The 22,476-nt window shown below is 41.8% G+C and overlaps 1 protein-coding gene across 1 annotated transcript; it reads right to left on the bottom strand.

Annotated features, from left to right (window-relative positions):
• Positions 1–17,382: 17,382 nt before the first annotated feature.
• On the bottom strand, positions 17,383–18,677 carry LOC127376128 (uncharacterized; the record flags this gene model as incomplete). The annotated part of the gene is made up of 1 exon (XM_051422732.1): positions 17,383–18,677. A coding segment is annotated over exon 1 (1,257 nt), but the record flags the coding sequence as incomplete, so codon positions are not given.
• Positions 18,678–22,476: the final 3,799 nt, after the last annotated feature.

Here is a 22,476-nt window from a genome sequence, read left to right as displayed (position 1 = left end):
TCTTTAAGAGTGTTTGTGGGAATGCATGGGAATGGGGTCAGATTTAGAATGATACAGCAGTGAAATGCCTGACAAGAGTCCACTGATGCCTGCTTTTTTTTCCTGTGGACTCTAGAGCAGCTACTTTTCCAGCAAAGAAAAACTAATAATTAAAACAAAAAATGTGCAAAAAAAGTACAAAACATTTATGTTTCTGCATACTAGTGGCATAAAGTGAGCTTTTCTTTGTCTCTGGGTCATTTTAGAATGCTGGAAGCAGACAGTGCAATTGATCATCAGTTATCATCAAATGTTGTCTCATTGCTGAACATTTCATTTGGTTTGCTTCTGTGGTTTTAAGCAATCAAATGTTTTGCTGACTTTCAGCAAAGCTTGTCATTCAAAGATACCCAGATTAAGTAATGTGACATGCAAATTTCAGGATGAGTGAATGACAGACACTCTGTATTGGACTAGACAGAGTCTGAGGCGCCCGTCTTTCCCAAGAAACTATCAGAAAGAGCCAGGGTGCATTTCCTTTCCAAAACAAACCTAGACAGCTTGTTAAATCCCTGAGAGACCTGGGCTTGGAGGTCTAGGTATTCTCACTGATCACCCATGAGACATCTGCATTTCATGAGGCAAGAATATAGGTTTAACTCTCATTGGGGCATCCAGGAGCTGCCTTTAATCACAAGCCAAGTCTTCTCTAATGACAGAGTAGGCAGTCACAGTGAAAACCACAGCAACCCCAACTTACACAAAGTTTACATCTACCAACTTGATGTTATTACCCTGGTAATGGTGTTTTGTGCTATTAGGTCATGTCGATTTAAGTCATGGCTGTATAAGGAGGCGCTCTGAGAATAGTGGTGAATTGGAATGTACTCAAAAAGCTTCTGTTTTTACACCAAGGGAATTCATCTACACTCTTTATGCACCACCATGTTGGCATACAAAGTATTTGACATTCAAGAGGAGCCACCTACAGCCATGCTATTGACCAAAAAAACTGTAATGTGGTATGCAGGTCCACAGTTCTGCAGCATCAGCCATTTCAGGAAATGCATCACTTCTCCCTAATCCAGTTCTTACTCCATATGTTTGCTTCACATTGCTTCTTCCTATCTGCTCTCCCTGAATGTACCGTCTGTCTGCCAAGAGGCTTGTAGAGCATGTCTGATTTTTCAGAAGTGACTGATGTATGTGCAAGACACTGCAATACTTTGAAAGTAGGACATTGGTATGATGTTCTACAGAGAGTCATAGTGATTCACAGAATGCAGAGAAAATTCTTCACATTATGTTTCCATGAAGGAAATGAAATATACACCCTTTTCCATGGTAGTGAGCAGACAAAAACTCAGGTTTATGGCTTAGTCTGATAGCACTACCTGCTGGTGGAACGGCTACACTACTTACTCCACTCAAAATGTAGCTTAGTTTTAAAGGACCCAATAACAGGGACACTGTCCAAGCATGCAATAAAAAAAATGTGTTTAAAAGAACAGTATGCTACTTCATGAAAGCACTAAAAAATTGACAATTTAGACGCTCCATTTCATCAAACCTGCATGTGTTCAAAAACTAGGGGGAAACCTCAACATCTGCACAGACATAAGGAGAACATGCACAACACCCACTGTCTTTCCCGAAATATCTGTAAAAAATCAAATTAAATGTTATGAGTATACATATAATATCCATATATTTTATTTCTTTGGTGATTTAAAGCAGGAAAAAAACAGTTTGATCTCACAAAAAAAAATCACAAACATCCCAGACATTCACATTGTAAAATAAAACAACAAACTGTTATAAATATAAAATGATATTATATGCACATTAAGGCTGAGATACATACACACACACAGACACACACACACACACACACACACACACACACACACACACACACAGAGAGAGAGAGAGAGAGACAGACAGACATTAACAGGAAGACAAAACAAACACATTTTCCATTTTAAAAAATGTTGGAGACACATAACCATCCACATGTACAAATAATTTTAACAGTATTGCAGCCGATGGGGCCCTCCATATTCTTTGGTCCACTGCTGGCATGATAAAAAAAAAAAAAAAAAAAAGTATAAATCCATTGTATTGTTGAGTAATTTTTCATCTTCATTGCATCCCTTTTAGACAGTCTGTGATTGTGGCTGGTCTCTTCCGGTACAAACAATAAAAATACATGAAGAGCACTGCTGGGCCAGGTGACAACATCATATTTTACCTGTGAGTATAAAACAAGTAAGGAGATCAAGAGCAGCTTGAAAATAAATTATATGCATCTCTGCCTAAACAGCCGTTACGTTCAAGTCTTTTTGAGTGTTTCACAAAATACATTCTCTCAATGGCTGATTCCAATTGATCACAATAACAGAAAAGTGTGCAGAAGAAAAGCATTACCTATAAAACCATCACAAGCTACAGAATGACAACAACAGATGAGAGCAAGACTCTTTGGTGTATAATTATGAACAGCATAACAGGTATTGTAAACATGCTGTAGCAACTAATTGGAAGTTATCACCAAACACACAAGCAGAAAATACAGGCTACTTGAGCCACACTTCCCTTTTTACATTTCAAAGGTTGATGGACAACGATTCCCAATCAGTGGATAGAGGCTTTGTTGATGAGTACTTAGAGAGCACTCTCTCATGTTAAATTGAAAAACATTATACAAAAGGAATATCAGTTAGTTAAAAATAGAAGAAAATCTATCCATCAACATTTATCGATGACATCTTTAATTAACAAGGCAAGAGTTAATTAAAGATGGTAATTTGGTACTTTGAAAGCTGCCACTACAAAGAAGGTCTCCTGCAGTTAGTGAGTGACTTTTTTCCCCAGACTTGGCTGTATTATTAATCTGGAATCTACTGCTAGCAAAGCCATGAAACCATTCTCCAGAATATGATTAGTGTCTCTGTTGATTAGATTTGAAGACTGGAGAAAGTTTCTTTGTAAAGGTTTACAGTTCGAAAGTATGTGATATAATATTCTACTAATATAAACTATCTGTTGCATGATCAATCATAGCCAATGATGACTCCATTTATGTTCTGAGAAGCCAAACTTGGATCTCTTGACATAGAATAAACATATTAAAATTATGAGGACTTCAATATATATGCATTTGCATGCATGCTCATTAAATGAAGTCCAGCTTAAAACAGCATGACAACATAATGGATTCCTTTACATAATATAAGCGCTATAATTTCACAACAGCTTTTTTTTTTCTATGAATAAGGAACACTTATGATGATTTTGAATAGCAGGGTTGGTGTAGAAAGGTATTAGATAACAGTCATGATTGTATTATTTGATAAGCTAAGGACAAAGAAAAATCTTCCACAGTTTAAGAAAGAACGATGAGTGTATTTTTTGCTTTTCCAGTAGCCAGCTGAAAGTATTTTATCCACATTGGCATTGTTATAAAACACTGCCCCTTGATAAGAAAAGTCATGTATCAGCCTCTCTTTAAAAGGCACTTCATAAGATTCCATCGTCATCTGAAATGCAAGGACACTGCTGGTTATCCTCTTGGTTTCTTTGATTAGTTTTCTCTTGTGCTTTGCCTTTGAGAATCCGTTCCTCTTTCCACACAAGCATCAGCCATGTGTTATCGTCTCGGGCGAAACTGTGCCACGTTACATGGCCATCACTGTCTCTTCTGTTTATGTTCATTCCTGTCTCTCCTTCCTCGGTAGCGCTGTTGCTGAAGGCGGAAGGCCTCATCCGGCCATCTCTTGAAGTTGTTGATGCTGTAGAGAGTATTGTGTTGATGTCTTCTGATAAAGGTCCTCTGATAGCTTGATGCTGTCAGACAAAAGTGATATTTTAGCCTTAAAACAGTGGTAGTGTTTGTCAAAGCACTATACAGTGGGAGACACAGAACAATGTGTATCTATTGAGAGCAATATTTACTGTACTTACGATTCATGCAAGAGATTTTAGGGCTATCCCATTGTCCATCCCCACGACAACGGATAGTTGGGACGTGCCTCTGAATAAAGCCTGACCGGCACTGATACCTCACCAGCGAGTTGATCTCATATCTCTCACGCTTTTTACCAAAGGTACGTGCATTCTCCACCAGAGGGGGCTCGCTACAAGCCACTGAGAAACAGAAGTGACAATAAGATTACAGTGAGGAGTTTTACAGTGACAGAAGACATTTGTATTTTCTCCTCTCTGAATTCATGCATTCTGTTACGTAAGAGATTATGTCTGCTGATTCAGCATTCTTTTTACCTGTGCCTTTCTTGCAGGTGAAGGTGAGGTGGTAGTTGCAAGGAACATCATTCCACTGGCCGTCCTCATGCCATATCATCACAACACAATCTTCGCCAGATGTGAAGAAGCTGTCAGGCTGGTTGGGCCTCCAGTTTTCATATTGCTGAAAAAAGAGCAGAGCATAAAGAGTTAGCCATTATGATGGGTTTTGTGTCCTTCAGATGACCCTTCTTTTAAGGTCAATGTCTTATTTTCATACAACACACAAATTCTAACCCTAAAGAAGTATACATGCTTTGATTTTAGTATTTATTATTATTATAACATTATATCATTATATTATAATGTATTTTAGGAGCAGTAGTTATCTCTCTAAATAATAAAGTGCATAACATCATCTGGAGACACCAGTGGGGTAAAAGTTAACAAGTCAGCACATGAATTGTTACTACCACCTATCTCCTGCCACATAAGTGACTGCACAATTAGAGATCCTGTTTTGGCAGAAGTTTCCCCATCACTGTAATTTTAATTAATGGCCACAAGAGGGAGCAACTATATCTTTCTAGCAGCCAACTTAAACTTAGTGACCTCATGGTTCAGTGCTGAGGGACCCTTGCAGGCACTGTATGACAGACACAAGGCACAGAAACCAACACATTTATAAAGTGGGCTCATAAACTACATTCAGTTAACAGCCAGTGACATTACTAGGCTGCTAATTTCACATTAAGCCACAGAAAGAGCAGCTATAATAGTGGATAGGTTTTTTTTTTTTGGTTTTGTTTTGTTTGTTTTTCTTCCAAAAGACGGTACTGTCCAGTGCAATATTAGGATTATTTATGAGCAACAATGATCACATACTTACATCACCTCATATACTAGACTTAATCGGTATCCAGTAAAAGCTACAAGTACTGGACTGGAGGGTTTCATGATAAAGGAGTCTTATGTCATTACATCACATAGTCTGCATGCCTAACATTACATGTATAATTCTGCAGGCCCAAAAATACACACACACACACACACACACACACACACACACACACACACACACACACACACACACACACACACACACAGACACAGACGTACATTTACACATCAGTACAGTATACACACAGCTGTAGCGCTGTGGGGCATTCAACCAGGAATTGATGCTACCTGCAGTCTTTCAGCGCATTCTAGGTTCAAACAGTCTCTTCAAAGCTGTGACCCCAGCACCCCCCACCCCACCTCCTCCAATCATGTCCCAAGGGCTTTGCTACTCTGTCATTATGGTTAACAAACACACTCTGACTTCCTGCTCAGCTCACTTCAAGTTAACAAATGGGTGACCCATCAACTGCACAGCAGGCCTGCATCCTCCTCAAAATAATCAAACAAACTTTGATCACCCACACACACTCAAACACACACAACCAAAGATACACCAACTTTTCTGATTCTGTGCCCTACTGTTAATACTAATACATTCTAATTGATTTTTTCCAATGATATTTCACAGTTTTTTACAAATTGTTTAATTTATTATATTAAAATCCACTGGAGGTGACCACCCACCCAGACCCCCTGGGCTGCTTCCAGTTTTTTTTTCTCCAAGCACAGGTGTTGTCCATCTGTGTGTCTGCCTGCCTGGTGGCCTTACCCCCGGGTGGCTTTCTGCAGGCTGGGCCTTCTGATGCGTGTGGGGGTTGTAGGGGAACCAAACCTGTCTACGCCTGCCAAACTCCCTCCTCACAGCGTCACTCACACCCTCATCACCCCTCAATCTTTCAGCTGACTGAGGGTCTCCACAGGCCGCCTGTGCTTATCTTTTTACCCCCAGGTTGTCTAAGCTATGCTTCCCCAATCTCTGGTCCTGGAAGATTATCTTTGAAGTCAAGTCAATCTATACAACACGGATGCACATAGTAATTAGCCACTTTCCTGTCAAGTGAGGGGGATCTTCAGCAGCTATAGCCACTATAGCAAACTCAATACCGCTTATGTGCTGGTTTATGAACAATGCAATTATGAACAATGCACATTTATCCCCCTTGCTTATTCTTTTACATTGGATTGTAATGTTCTTGCTTTGTTTCAGCAATTGGTTTTCTTGTGCTGGGCTCCCACTGATTAAAAGGATTCAGTGGTGCCTTACAGCATGTCCTATATCAAATTTATTACCAGAGCAGTCACCCACCAGGGTGTAGCATTATGAGGCAGATGGAGTACGTCATGAGAAAGTCACCACAGCCCTTGAAAAGAACGACTCTCCCTAGATGACTGTATCTGTCATCAGGATTTTTTCCAAATATTTACACTGTCTCTGTGCCATGTTTGTTGAGACAAAAATATGTCAGAAAACAACCTATCTTACCATAGGGCTGCCATCAGTCCAGCGGAAGTCACTGTCAAACATCTTATCATTCAGGCCAATCCACTGGTAGTCCTGTCCAAGACCTGCCATACAGGGTAGAAACACAGCAGATTACGTTTCTCTGTTGCCATATGTCCTTTTTAGGACTGTTCCGTTACAGAATGTGCAAGAGGAAGAGAGAGATATAAATGTCATTTTGGTGCCTATATTTGTGTATTTGGAGAAGGAGAAATTGTACCATTTTAATCATATCATGTATATTTGGTAAAGTAGGACTTGAACACGTCCTTGTACCTATGATTGATTATCTACAACTGCAGTCTTTAACTTACGGTTGACAAACTGTTGCTCCTCATGGGAGAGGATGCTGGTCAGATGAGCCCCCTGAATGCGACACTCTCTCTCTGCTGTGTCCCAGTTTCTTCTATGGGGGAAGTACTTGTAGCAGTGGCCCTGAAACTTATGCCAGCCATAGTCACATGTTTCTGTATCTGATGGGACATAAATTGAGAGGGAATGAGGTATACAAGAAAAACTGATTTGCAACCGATCAACAGAAATGAAATAAGTTAAGCATTTTGGACAAAGTTTAAGCTGTTACATTAATGCATGCATCTATTTACCTCACTATCTAATAAAATGCATATGTGTGGGGGACTATATGTGCAACTAGGAGACATGTGCGAAAACACTTGTTCTAATCTACTGCATCTACAGTACTCCTAACACCTCAATATACTGACCCTTGAGGCCTGCTGTTATCTTTGTCTCTAATCAAGATGAAAGAGGAACAACATGATGGATTAATTTCCTACAGCCACTAAGATCTGCATTATAAGGACATGGAAGCTAAACAAGAATGAATCCAATTAAGTGCCAGTTAGTATTAAACAATATTATTATGCTCAAGCAGATTATTCCTCTCTTCTTTACAAAACCAAATCAATATTCCAAATTCCAGGTGAAATGTATCTAAAACCCAGAGTTTTCAGGTAATGTAAGTTTGGGCTACGGTGAGGTCTAGTACAAATTTTGCATAATTTCCTCAAAGACTGAACATTTTCCCTGTCACACCTTGATACCACCCTCATCTTGACCTTACCAATGGTGTGTGATTATGTGTGTACTGCAGCAACTCAGTTTACACATGTATATCTGTTCAGCCATCATATTATATATACATATTATTATTATTATTATTATTATTATTAACACTGTTATTAACAATAACACTACCATCGTGTCATCAGTACGACCCAATTTCCCTTCGGGGATTAATAAAGTCTATCTATCGATCTATCTATCTATCTATCTATCTATCTATCTATCTATCTATCTATCTATCTATCTATCTATCTATCTATCTACTGTTTGTTTGTTCCTCCCTCCCCATCTCCAGCTTCCAAACATTAACATACAAAAACACAGGCAGAATCTCTATCAGGGTTGTTCCTCTTCAAGTTACTTTTTCTTCCTTTCTCCAGGCAAAACTTTCTAACACAGCAGCTGTGTCTGAGTACACAATCTGGGTGTGCTTCACTGATGAGTGATCCCGAAAAAATTTTGGGTGTAGACACCGGTCAAGACAAATCAGCCTAGGCAGATGATGCCCTGGGTTCACAACACACTTGGGATAAAAAGGAGGGCTCAACTGAGAAACTTAAGTAAAATTATGGGGATATGGGTATATTAAAAAAAACTCAGATATTGCCTTTCTAGACACTAGAAAAGTGTAATCAGGAACTAATTTTTAGTCTAGATTGAAATATCAAGAAGTGACCTGAAGTCTAGCATACCTGCAGTGAGGTGTAGACTACATCTGACATAGTACTAACTGAATGTTTGAAATAGGGTACACTGATACGTCTCATCTGTCTGTGTGTCTGAAACTTTTGGAAATGAAAGCTTGAGGCTGACCAAAGTAACCATAGTATGATCAGACATGACAGACCTTCAAGCAGTTTAAAAAGTGATTGCGGTGATGAGATAAATACGGTGTTTATGACTCAGCTAATCCCTGGGAGAAACCTTTGCCAATACTTTTCCCAGGGACTCAGGTGAGTGATTACATTAAGTGTCTTAACACATTATCAAATGCAAGAACAGCAATTGTTCATTCTATCATGTTCTATGAAAATAGTTTAGAATAGTCTAGACAGTTTAGAGGGATGGCTGGAACCAGTTACAACACTAAATGAAAAACTTGTATTTATCTCAACCAGAATACTTAGAGAGATATTAGGGAAAGAATATATCAAATTAACCACAAACTTACCCTCTTCACAATGCAGCCCAGAGTAGCTTGGGAGGCACACACATGTGAAGGAAGCCAGCCCATCAACACATGTACCTCCATTGCGGCAAGGGTTTGACTGGCACTCATCAATATCTATGTAAGAAAAAGACTTAATGAATTACAAAAGAAAAAGAACAATTCTTAGTCTGTTCTACATTAAAACTAGTTTTAGAAATAATTTAATGTTTCCTTAAGGCAGTGAGATACTGTGAGTGGAATTAGCGATACATAGTATCCTACCTGTTTCACAGAGATCACCACTGTAACCAGGAGCACAGCTACATGTGGAGATGCTGCCACGCTTGTAGCAAGATCCTCCATTCAAGCAAATGTTTTGTGAACACGATTGAACTTCTGTTTAGAGATTGAAAAAGCAAAACAAGTTGATTAAAATTAAAATTTATTCTGAGGTTATACATTTAGCTATTCCAATGAAAGCCATTTGAAGAAACATACCTGGAATTTCAACAGTCTCACCGATGACGGTGTGTCCCGAATCAACTCCTGTGTCAGGTAGCTCAGTTGTTCCCTCTGCTCTTGGTGATGGTTCCCCAGTAAATGATGGAGATGCAGTTATGTCACTGTCCAGCTTCATATTATCCTCAGAAAAAGATGGCTGAGTGGTGGCTTCAGATGCAACTGACACTGGCTGGTTTTGTGCTTCAGCTGGTGTCCCTATTGTAAACTCTGTATGAGCCCTAGTGGGTATTTCAGTGTGAGGAGAGACATCTCCCTTAATTTTTCCCACAACGTCTTCTTTTCCAGTGGTGCTATCAACACTAGTGGACTCCATCTTTGAAGCTGTGGTAGCATCTATTTTAAATACAGTTTGAATTTTATCTGGGGACAGAGGCTGCTCCATCATATTGTCAATCTTTGGTTTCTTTGTAGTCATAATCTCTCCAGACACACTCTCAGAAGTGGCTGAACCACTTTCAGCCCCACTGCTAAGGACAGAGGGTGACTTAGTCGTGGCAGAGGAGATATTGCCAACCACATCACCATCCAACTTAACAGTGCTTACTGTGGACATGCTTTCTTCTGAGCTGCTCCAGCTTTCTGAACCACTCTCGGAACTAGAGGAGGATGATGCTGAAACTACAGGTGATTTGGTTGCTTTTTCTTCTGAGCCAGGTACAGTATTACGCATAAAGTCAACAGGATAACTCTCAGATGTTAGAGGAATGGCAGGTGGTGTAGTAATGAACACTTTTTGTGGTGCTATAGTTTCACTGTTTTGCGGCTTTGCTTCAACTAAATTGGGGATTGGTGAGTCGTAATCTGGGGGCTCATCTGTCTGATAAAAACTGTAATCTGAACTAGATACAGCTTCAGCCACCAAAGATGAGGTAGTAGGCACAGTTGTTGATTCTGTAATCTGGCTTGTTACATGACTTGCAAACATAGGGGGAGTTGTGATCAGTGATACATTGTGAGGAGAAAGATCAGAGTGAGGGCGGTTAATCTCTGACCTGGCTTGTTCAAATGACTTTTGGGGAGTTGTTCGGTGTTGTACAGGGACTGTAGTGACATATTGGACCATGACATCAGGCTGCGATGGTGCTAATGTTGGAAGGACATTTGAAATAGGTTCAGAAGAAATGTGTTCATCTGGCTTTGTGGTGACCACTACTTCAGTCACTGAGCTTGCAGGTTTTGGAGTTGTATATTCAACCCCAGCAGTCTCTCTCTCTTTAGAATCTACTGTTTCACCTGTAAGATGTGAAGTTATTGTAACATCAGTAGATGTGCTACCTTCAGAAGAGACTTCTTTGGTTATAGATGCTTGGCTTGGTTCAGCTGTCTTATCTTCCAGTTGCTTGGTTGTGACTACAGTCTGGGGAGTCACATCACTAGGTTCAAAGTGTTGGCTTGACTCCTCATTAGGGAACATTGGGCTGGTTGTGGCCAACTCAGTTTTCTCAGAGGAGTTGTCAATTTGGGGATGATGAGTGAATGTGATCTCAGATCTGGCCTGTTGGAAGGACACCTCAGGTGGTGTTCTATCTGGTTCTGGGACAAAGGTGGTGACAAACTGAATTATCACATCAGGCTTTGAAGTGCTTTGTACAGAAGACATTGTGGTTGTAGAAATTGATTCTTTTGTAGATGTAAAAGTGATATGGTCCCTTGTGCTCTCTTCATGTTCTGGGGCTGATGTTGCTTCATCAGTAGGGTATGAAACTGTCTCTGACAATGATGTCTTCTCTACATCTGTCATTATCTCACTCGTTTGAGTTTCATCCTCATGGGTTATTGTGTTTGGTTTTTCTGTGCTGAACAAAAGGGATACTGGAGTGGCTACAGTTATAGCACTCTCAGATGACACTGTCTTAGGTGATGCAGTTGTGGTATCTGAGATCTCATCCCCAGAGCCATCCATACTTGCAACATCGGTGTTACTTGCCACGGAAAGTTTATCGTTAATATAGAGAGGAGATAACGTTGTTGTGGATAGCAGTTGGTCCATTTTCATTGAACTGTGCCGAGGCGCAGCTGTCTGTGTCACGGGTTCTTCCACATGAGTGGGATCATCTGATTTATCCTTCCCAGTAACATCAACAGAGGATGTGGCAGTTGGCTTCCTAGTGCTATAGAGACTGGAAGCAGTACTTGATACAGCTATTTCAGTCTCCACTGTGCCAGGTTCAGGTGAGGTAACTGAAAATGTTACTGGTTGCACCTTCACTGTTGAAGCTGAAGTGTGATCGCTTGAGGTGTCTGTATCAGTAACGTCTGACGGTTTCACTGTTACTTTTTCACCTGTGCTGACCATATACTCCTCACTGGAAACTGGAGTGACTGAGCTTGTACCTGTTGTTTCAGTTAAGGTAAGTTGAGAAGGCAAAGATGAGGAGGCGGCAAACTCAGTGACCGACTCAGTGACATAATCAGTCTCCTCGCCTGATGAACTATCCATCACCAGCTCTGGAACTGATTTGGTATGAGCTTCAATAGGGAAAAATGCATGTGGTGTAGTTAAATCATATGCTTCTTTAGAGCTTGACTTTGTGAACACTGTGTTAGCTGGGGTGGCCTGTGGAGCAGATGTGACTGTCTCTTCACTGGATGTCTCAATACTAGAAACGCCTTCTACAGTTGATGGTTTTGAAGTGGAGTGAAGTGGAGACATTGAGGCTAATGGCAAATCAGTGGCTGAGGATTCATGTAAAGTCACTGGTGTAGGAGAAAAGAAGGTCGCACCATCAGTCCCTGAACCTTCTTCTGTTACTTCGAGCTTTGGTGTAATTGTAACTGCTGTGAGTCCTCCAGCTTCCTCTGTCTGGATGGTTGGGTAAAAAGAAGAGGAGGGAACAATGGAGATAGTATCTGCATCAATGATAGCATCATCTCTGGTGAAAAGCTCCGGAGTGGGGCTGCCTTCCTTTATATTATCTGTATCTGCAGAGAACAGCTCATCTTCATCTTTTGCATCCTCTGTGAATATGATGGTTGTGCTGGTTGATGGTTTAGACACATGTAGGACCATGGTAGGTGTTTGTTCAGTTAGGTCAGTCTTGGCTTGGCTGCTACTGGGAGTGATGATCACAACCTGTTGGTCTGTAACACTATGATATATAATGGAGGGAATGGGGGTGGACATCGATGTGAATCCATCTTGTTTATGTTCACTGTTAGAGCTTACTGTGGTGAAGTAAACTGTAGTGTGATCACCAACTGAAGCGCCAACTGTATGGGGGAACATAGTTGTAGAGGAGGATTGCGTTATGTGCTCAGCTTCAGTAACATCATTTTTCCCAGTGCTTGAAACAGGAGGCTCTGTTGCTTCAGATGTGATGGGGCTTTCTGTTTCTGGAGTAATTTCGCGTTCCTGTGAGGAAACCTGCTCACCAGAGGTTGGTGTAACCGAAACAAAGGTTTCGGTTTCACCTGCTGCTTCTCCAAATGTGACACTTTCCATCACTGATGGCTTTGAGGTGAACATCTCAGCGGTTTCGCCACTAGAACTCTCTCCCTCTGTCAAAGTAAAGGCTGGACTCTGGGTTGATTTTTCAGTTGCAGACATGTTAACTGACTGGGCAGATGTGGCTACATATACTGTTGTTATATTTGGCTTCTCGGTGCTGTAGAGAGAAGAAGCTACAGTTACAGTAGATTTTGGAATGTCAGATATTCCACTTTTGTCTGATTCTGTTGTTTTAGATTTCTCTGTGCTGAACAGGGAAGACTCTGTACTTTCTGTAGTAACAACAGATGCACTTTCATGAGATGCTGCTGTTATTGTTGGTTTCTTTGTGCTGAACACTGAAGACACTATAGCATCCACTTTAGTAAATACATCAGCAGTATGGTCACCTGACCCATCCTCCATTGTATACACTGGGCTTGTACCTGTGGAGGGAGCAGTACTACTCATAGGTGGCTCAGTTACTCCTGTGGAGGAAGGCACTGATTCCAAAAGTAAGGGTTGTTTGCTAATAGCATGGTCCGAACTCTCATCAATTTTCAATAAACCTGAAGATGTGACCAAAGCCCCAGGAGGAGTTGAAGCTGACACAGTTGAAGATGACACAGAGGAGGTCAGAGTGAATGCATCAGCTAAGCTCTCTTGAACTGTTGAAGTGTCCATTTCAAGAGACATTGCTGTAGGTTTCTCAGTACTGTAAAGAGCCTCTGTGGACTTTGTTTGGTTACTTGAGCTCTCTTCAGTAATAGCAACAGCAGTAGAAGACAAAATGATTTGTTTTGTAACTGCTACAGTAGTGGCCATCACAGGAGAACTTGTAAGTGGTACAAATGTAGTTGACTCGTCAAAAAAGTAATCACCTGAATTCTCTTCTGCAGGGTCATCTATGTCAACCCCACTGCCCTGCTCAGTAATGTAAATCTCAGTGCTTGTCATATGTGGAGATTGGGTTGATGACATAAATGTATTTGTAAGCTGTACACTGGATTGAGTCGAAGATGCAGCACTTGATGCACTCTCCATTTCATCTCTTTCAGTCTCATCAGTAATCACAACAAATTCATCCTGGGGTTTTGTGGTGGTCTCAATGGATACTTCTGCACCAGATCCGTCTAGACCTGACTCCGAATCATTTTCTGTAGTTAAGTAACCAGAGCTTTCATCGTCAATGTGAGTAGAAGGTTCCTTTGTAGAAAACACTGTGACAGTGGGTATTGCCATAGGTTGAGAGGTTTTCAGCGTGTAGGGGCTTAATGTGACAGTTGTAAATTCTCCATTACTTGAACTTTTTTCCTCAACAAATGTGGATGTAATTGATGGTAAAAATGTGGTTGTTGTTATGGTTGTTTGTTCCAAAGAGGGTTGCTCAGTAGCTTTTGGTGTTTTTAGGGGAGTTTCATTTGAAGTTACAGATGTGTCATCTCCTGAATACTCTTCTTCTTCTGTAAACTCTCCACTTCCTGACTCAGACACTGATACTGTCATTGCCTCAGTTGTAGTAGATAATTGGGTAGGATCTGTAGATTTGTCTGTCATGAACTGTGTTGAGGATTGTGTTGATGATTCAACACCAGGCGATTTGCTCTGAGATTCAGCTGCCTGAATTTCATGTATTGCTGTAGAGAATGTGAATTTGCTTTGATAATGGCTGGAGGTAATTGGTGGCAAGGGTGTTGGATTCTCAGTACTGTACAAATAAGAAGCTACAGTTACATGAGATTTTAAAACTTCTCTTGTTTCAATTTCAAGTGAGGCTGTTGTCAATAATGGCTTCTCTGTGTTAATCATTGGATACACTGTGGTAGCTGTGTCCACTGTTTCTTTTGTGAGAACCTCTGTAGGAGTAAATGATGTTTCATCTGTTGCAGTGCTCTTTGTTGATTCTCCAAACACTACTGGTGGTGTGTCTGTACTGAACATGGAAGAAACAGGTATAGTGGCTACATCAGCTGAACCTTCTTCATCAGTTAATAGTGATCCTGTGTTCTTTTCTGTGTCAGGTGAAATAGGCCTTTCAGTACTGTACAAAGATGTAATAACCACAGATTCTGACCTATCAGTTGCAAGGAATGCTGTTGTTATTGCTGGTGTTTCTGTGCTGAACAACGAAGCGATGGTGGTTGATGTTTTATCCGCAACTTTGGTAGTAAAATCAGGGGTTTGATCAACAGTGTCATCAATAATAGGAATGGATGACTTTGTGGTGCTTGGAGATGTAGTAGCTGTTTCCTGTGAGCTGCTAATCACTATGGCTGAGTGGCTGCTTGGAACTACTGTTTGGTCATTAGTTGGCAAAAAAAAGTTGGCGGATGATTCCTCTGTTAAAATTTCTGTTGTTTCCCCAGTTGACCTGTCTTTGTCTATCAAGGTGTTTGAAGAACTTGGGTCAAATTCATCAATGATCAGGGTGGTTGTGCTTGATAGCAGTGGAGGTTGTTGTGTAATTGCAATGTCACTTGTTGATGGCAAAATTGTGGTAGCTGTGAAAAAGGAAGAGGCTGTAGGTGCTGCAGTCTCTTTGGTGGAAATCTCAGTTGTCTGTTCAGCTGAGCTCTCGTAATCTAAAGTTCGGACAGTAGAACTTGTCTCTGGTGTAGATGATAGTTTCTCAGTCTGTCTTGTGGTTGCAGTCTCTTGTGTTTCAGTTGACACTGATGTTGGTTTCTTAGTACTGTAGAGAGATGAAGCAGCAGTAACAGCTTGCTTTAAAGTACCGTTTCTTTCAGTTTCACCTGAGGGTGTTACTGATGGTGACTCTGTACTCAACTTTGTGGAAATAGTAGTTTCTGTGATGATGGACTCTTCAGTGAAACCGGCAGTGCTATCTCCAGAACTCTCTTCATCAGTTGTACTGAGGAATGATGCTCTTTCGGGGAGCATGGTTGATCCACTAAATGGAGGAATAGACTCCACCATTGTCGTTTCGCTACTAATGCCTTCTTCCTCACTGTCTAAAAAGGTAGGTGATGTAACAGGAGACGCTGTTGTTGGTGCCTCAGTGCTGTAGAGAGATGATTTAGCTGTGACAGAGTAGGTTTGAGTAAACATTTCTTGGGTTTGGTCACCAGAGCCATCTTCATATACTGTTGTCAAAACAGAGCTTTCTTCCACCTTCCCAGAAAAAGGCGTTACTGAGGGATTTTCTGTATGACTTGTGGCTGCACTGTCATGTTCTGTAACTGGCAGTCCTGTTGGCTTCTCTGTGCTAAACAAGGATGAGGCTGTAGAAGCTGCAGTGCCATCGCTGGAAATCTCAGTTGTCTGTTCACCTGAACTCTCTTCATCTATTTTTGGGAAAGTAGAACTTGTCTCTGGTGTAGATGATAGTTTCTCAGTCTGTCTTGTGGTTGCAGTCTCTTGTGTTTCAGTTGACACTGATGTTGGTTTCTCAGTACTGTAGAGAGATGAAGCAGCAGTAACACCTTGCTTTAAAGTACCGCTTGTTTCAGTTTCACCTGAGGGTGTAACTGAGGGTGACTCTGTACTCAACTTTGAGGAAATAGTAGTTTCTGTGATGATGGACTCTTTGGTGAAATCGGCAGTGCTATCTCCCGAACTCTCTTCATCAGTTGTACTGAGGAATGATGCTCTTTCAGGGAGCATGGTTGATCCACTAAATGGAGGAATAGACTCCACCATTGTCGTTTCGCTACTAATGCCTTCTTCCTCACTGTCTAAAAAGGTAGATGATGTAACAGGAGACGCTGTTGTTGGTGCCTCAGTGCTATAGAGAGAGGATTTAGCTGTGACAGAGTAGGTCTGAGTAAACATTTCTTGGGTTTGGTCACCAGAGCCATCTTCATATACTGTTGTCACAACAGAGCTTTCTTCCACCTTCCCAGAAAAAGGCGTTACTGAGGGATTTTCTGTACGACTTGTGGCTGCACTGTCATGTTCTGTAACTGGCAGTCCTGTTGGCTTCTCTGTGCTAAACATGGATGAGGCTGTAGAAGCTGCAGTGCCATCACTGGAAATCTCAGTTGTCTGTTCACCTGAACTCTCTTCATCTATTTTTGGGAAAGTAGAACTTGTCTCTGGTGTAGATGATAGTTTCTCAGTCTGTCTTGTGGTTGCAGTCTCTTGTGATTCAGTTGACACTGATGTTGGTTTCTCAGTACTGTAGAGAGATGAAGCAGCAGTAACACCTTGCTTTAAAGTACCGCTTGTTTCAGTTTCACCTGAGGGTGTAACTGAGGGTGACTCTGTACTCAACTTTGAGGAAATAGTAGTTTCTGTGATGATGGACTCTTTGGTGAAACCGGCAGTGCTATCTCCAGAACTCTCTTCATCAGTTGCACTGAGGAATGATGCTCTTTCAGGGAGCATGGTTGATCCACTAAGTGGAGGAATAGACTCCACCATTGTCGTTTCACTACTAATGCCTTCTTCCTCACTGTCTAAAAAGGTAGGTGATGTAACAGGAGACGCTGTTGTTGGTGCCTCAGTGCTATAGAGAGAGGATTTAGCTGTGACAGAGTAGGTCTGAGTAAACATTTCTTGGGTTTGGTCACCAGAGCCATCTTCATATACTGTTGTCACAACAGAGCTTTCTTCCACCTTCCCAGTAAGAGGCGTTACTGAGGGATTTTCTGTACGACTTGTGGCTGCACTGTCATGTTCTATAACTGGCAGTCCTGTTGGCTTCTCTGTGCTAAACAAGGATGAGGCTGTAGAAGCTGCAGTGCCATCACTGGAAATCTCAGTTGTCTGTTCACCTGAACTCTCTTCATCTATTTTTGGGAAAGTAGAACTTGTCTCTGGTGTAGATGATAGTTTCTCAGTCTGTCTTGTGGTTGCAGTCTCTTGTGATTCAGTTGACACTGATGTTGGTTTCTCAGTACTGTAGAGAGATGAAGCAGCAGTAACACCTTGCTTTAAAGTACCGCTTGTTTCAGTTTCACCTGAGGGTGTAACTGAGGGTGACTCTGTACTCAACTTTGAGGAAATAGTAGTTTCTGTGATGATGGACTCTTTGGTGAAACCGGCAGTGCTATCTCCAGAACTCTCTTCATCAGTTGCACTGAGGAATGATGCTCTTTCAGGGAGCATGGTTGATCCACTAAGTGGAGGAATAGACTCCACCATTGTCGTTTCACTACTAATGCCTTCTTCCTCACTGTCTAAAAAGGTAGGTGATGTAACAGGAGACGCTGTTGTTGGTGCCTCAGTGCTATAGAGAGAGGATTTAGCTGTGACAGAGTAGGTCTGAGTAAACATTTCTTGGGTTTGGTCACCAGAGCCATCTTCATATACTGTTGTCACAACAGAGCTTTCTTCCACCTTCCCAGTAAAAGGCGTTACTGAGGGATTTTCTGTACGACTTGTGGCTGCACTGTCATGTTCTATAACTGGCAGTCCTGTTGGCTTCTCTGTGCTAAACAAGGATGAGGCTGTAGAAGCTGCAGTGCCACCACTGGAAATCTCAGTTGTCTGTTCACCTGAACTCTCTTCATCTATTTTTGGGAAAGTAGAACTTGTCTCTGGTGTAGATGATAGTTTCTCAGTCTGTCTTGTGGTTGCAGTCTCTTGTGTTTCAGTTGACACTGATGTTGGTTTCTCAGTACTGTAGAGAGATGAAGCAGCAGTAACACCTTGCTTTAAAGTACCGCTTGTTTCAGTTTCACCTGAGGGTGTAACTGAGGGTGACTCTGTACTCAACTTTGAGGAAATAGTAGTTTCTGTGATGATGGACTCTTTGGTGAAATCGGCAGTGCTATCTCCCGAACTCTCTTCATCAGTTGTACTGAGTATTGATGCTCTTTCAGGGAGCACGGTTGATCCACTAAATGGAGGAATAGACTCCACCATTGTCGTTTCACTACTAATGCCTTCTTCCTCACTGTCTAAAAAGGTAGATGATGTAACAGGAGACGCTGCTGTTGGTGCCTCAGTGCTATAGAGAGAGGATTTAGCTGTGACAGAGTAGGTCTGAGTAAACATTTCTTGGGTTTGGTCACCAGAGCCATCTTCATATACTGTTGTCACAACAGAGCTTTCTTCCACCTTCCCAGAAAAAGGCGTTACTGAGGGATTTTCTGTACGACTTGTGGCTGCACTGTCATGTTCTGTAACTGGCAGTCCTGTTGGCTTCTCTGTGCTAAACAAGGATGAGGCTGTAGAAGCTGCAGTGCCATCACTGGAAATCTCAGTTGTCTGTTCACCTGAACTCTCTTCATCTATTTTTGGGAAAGTAGAACTTGTCTCTGGTGTAGATGATAGTTTCTCAGTCTGTCTTGTGGTTGCAGTCTCTTGTGATTCAGTTGACACTGATGTTGGTTTCTCAGTACTGTAGAGAGATGAAGCAGCAGTAACACCTTGCTTTAAAGTACCGCTTGTTTCAGTTTCACCTGAGGGTGTAACTGAGGGTGACTCTGTACTCAACTTTGAGGAAATAGTAGTTTCTGTGATGATGGACTCTTTGGTGAAACCGGCAGTGCTATCTCCAGAACTCTCTTCATCAGTTGTACTGAGGAATGATGCTCTTTCAGGGTGCATGGTTGATCCACTAAATGGAGGAATAGACTCCACCATTGTTGTTTCGCTACTAATGCCTTCTTCCTCACTGTCTAAAAAGGTAGGTGATGTAACAGGAGACGCTGTTGTTGGTGCCTCAGTGCTATAGAGAGAGGATTTAGCTGTGACAGAGTAGGTTTGAGTAAACCTTTCTTGGGTTTGGTCACCAGAGCCATCTTCATATACTGTTGTCACAACAGAGCTTTCTTCCACCTTCCCAGAAAAAGGCGTTACTGAGGGATTTTCTGTATGACTTGTGGCTGCACTGTCATGTTCTGTAACTGGCAGTCCTGTTGGCTTCTCTGTGCTAAACAAGGATGAGGCTGTAGAAGCTGCAGTGCCATCACTGGAAATCTCAGTTGTCTGTTCACCTGAACTCTCTTCATCTATTTTTGGGAAAGTAGAACTTGTCTCTGGTGTAGATGATAGTTTCTCAGTCTGTCTTGTGGTTGCAGTCTCTTGTGTTTCAGTTGACACTGATGTTGGTTTCTCAGTACTGTAGAGAGATGAAGCAGCAGTAACACCTTGCTTTAAAGTACCGCTTGTTTCAGTTTCACCTGAGGGTGTAACTGAGGGTGACTCTGTACTCAACTTTGAGGAAATAGTAGTTTCTGTGATGATGGACTCTTTGGTGAAATCGGCAGTGCTATCTCCCGAACTCTCTTCATCAGTTGTACTGAGTATTGATGCTCTTTCAGGGAGCATGGTTGATCCACTAAATGGAGGAATAGACTCCACCATTGTCGTTTCGCTACTAATGCCTTCTTCCTCACTGTCTAAAAAGATAGATGATGTAACAGGAGACGCTGTTGTTGGTGCCTCAGTGCTATAGAGAGAGGATTTAGCTGTGACAGAGTAGGTCTGAGTAAACATTTCTTGGGTTTGGTCACCAGAGCCATCTTCATATACTGTTGTCACAACAGAGCTTTCTTCCACCTTCCCAGAAAAAGGCGTTACTGAGGGATTTTCTGTACGACTTGTGGCTGCACTGTCATGTTCTGTAACTGGCAGTCCTGTTGGCTTCTCTGTGCTAAACAAGGATGAGGCTGTAGAAGCTGCAGTGCCATCACTGGAAATCTCAGTTGTCTGTTCACCTGAACTCTCTTCATCTATTTTTGGGAAAGTAGAACTTGTCTCTGGTGTAGATGATAGTTTCTCAGTCTGTCTTGTGGTTGCAGTCTCTTGTGATTCAGTTGACACTGATGTTGGTTTCTCAGTACTGTAGAGAGATGAAGCAGCAGTAACACCTTGCTTTAAAGTACCGCTTGTTTCAGTTTCACCTGAGGGTGTAACTGAGGGTGACTCTGTACTCAACTTTGAGGAAATAGTAGTTTCTGTGATGATGGACTCTTTGGTGAAACCGGCAGTGCTATCTCCAGAACTCTCTTCATCAGTTGTACTGAGGAATGATGCTCTTTCAGGGTGCATGGTTGATCCACTAAATGGAGGAATAGACTCCACCATTGTTGTTTCGCTACTAATGCCTTCTTCCTCACTGTCTAAAAAGGTAGGTGATGTAACAGGAGACGCTGTTGTTGGTGCCTCAGTGCTATAGAGAGATGATTTAGCTGTGACAGAGTAGGTTTGAGTAAACCTTTCTTGGGTTTGGTCACCAGAGCCATCTTCATATACTGTTGTCAAAACAGAGCTTTCTTCCACCTTCCCAGAAAAGGCGTTACTGAGGGATTTTCTGTATGACTTGTGGCTGCACTGTCATGTTCTGTAACTGGCAGTCCTGTTGGCTTCTCTGTGCTAAACAAGGATGAGGCTGTAGAAGCTGCAGTGCCACCACTGGAAATCTCAGTTGTCTGTTCACCTGAACTCTCTTCATCTATTTTTGGGAAAGTAGAACTTGTCTCTGGTGTAGATGATAGTTTCTCAGTCTGTCTTGTGGTTGTAGTCTCTTGTGTTTCAGTTGACACTGATGTTGGTTTCTCAGTACTGTAGAGAGATGAAGCAGCAGTAACACCTTGCTTTAAAGTACCGCTTGTTTCAGTTTCACCTGAGGGTGTAACTGAGGGTGACTCTGTACTCAACTTTGAGGAAATAGTAGTTTCTGTGATGATGGACTCTTTGGTGAAATCGGCAGTGCTATCTCCCGAACTCTCTTCATCAGTTGTACTGAGTATTGATGCTCTTTCAGGGAGCATGGTTGATCCACTAAATGGAGGAATAGACTCCACCATTGTCGTTTCGCTACTAATGCCTTCTTCCTCACTGTCTAAAAAGATAGATGATGTAACAGGGGACGCTGTTGTTGGTGCCTCAGTGCTATAGAGAGAGGATTTAGCTGTGACAGAGTAGGTCTGAGTAAACATTTCTTGGGTTTGGTCACCAGAGCCATCTTCATATACTGTTGTCACAACAGAGCTTTCTTCCACCTTCCCAGAAAAAGGCGTTACTGAGGGATTTTCTGTACGACTTGTGGCTGCACTGTCATGTTCTGTAACTGGCAGTCCTGTTGGCTTCTCTGTGCTAAACATGGATGAGGCTGTAGAAGCTGCAGTGCCATCACTGGAAATTTCAGTTGTCTGTTCACCTGAACTCTCTTCATCTATTTTTGGGAAAGTAGAACTTGTCTCTGGTGTAGATGATAGTTTCTCAGTCTGTCTTGTGGTTGCAGTCTCTTGTGATTCAGTTGACACTGATGTTGGTTTCTCAGTACTGTAGAGAGATGAAGCAGCAGTAACACCTTGCTTTAAAGTACCGCTTGTTTCAGTTTCACCTGAGGGTGTAACTGAGGGTGACTCTGTACTCAACTTTGAGGAAATAGTAGTTTCTGTGATGATGGACTCTTTGGTGAAACCGGCAGTGCTATCTCCAGAACTCTCTTCATCAGTTGTACTGAGGAATGATGCTCTTTCAGGGTGCATGGTTGATCCACTAAATGGAGGAATAGACTCCACCATTGTTGTTTCGCTACTAATGCCTTCTTCCTCACTGTCTAAAAAGGTAGGTGATGTAACAGGAGACGCTGTTGTTGGTGCCTCAGTGCTATAGAGAGATGATTTAGCTGTGACAGAGTAGGTTTGAGTAAACCTTTCTTGGGTTTGGTCACCAGAGCCATCTTCATATACTGTTGTCAAAACAGAGCTTTCTTCCACCTTCCCAGAAAAAGGCGTTACTGAGGGA

This window comes from Dicentrarchus labrax, unplaced genomic scaffold (genome assembly GCF_905237075.1).
Source record: "Dicentrarchus labrax unplaced genomic scaffold, dlabrax2021, whole genome shotgun sequence".
Lineage (NCBI taxonomy): Eukaryota > Metazoa > Chordata > Actinopteri > Moronidae > Dicentrarchus > Dicentrarchus labrax.
Note: the sequence above shows the minus strand (reverse complement) of the source record. Positions and strands in the feature narration are given on the sequence as shown.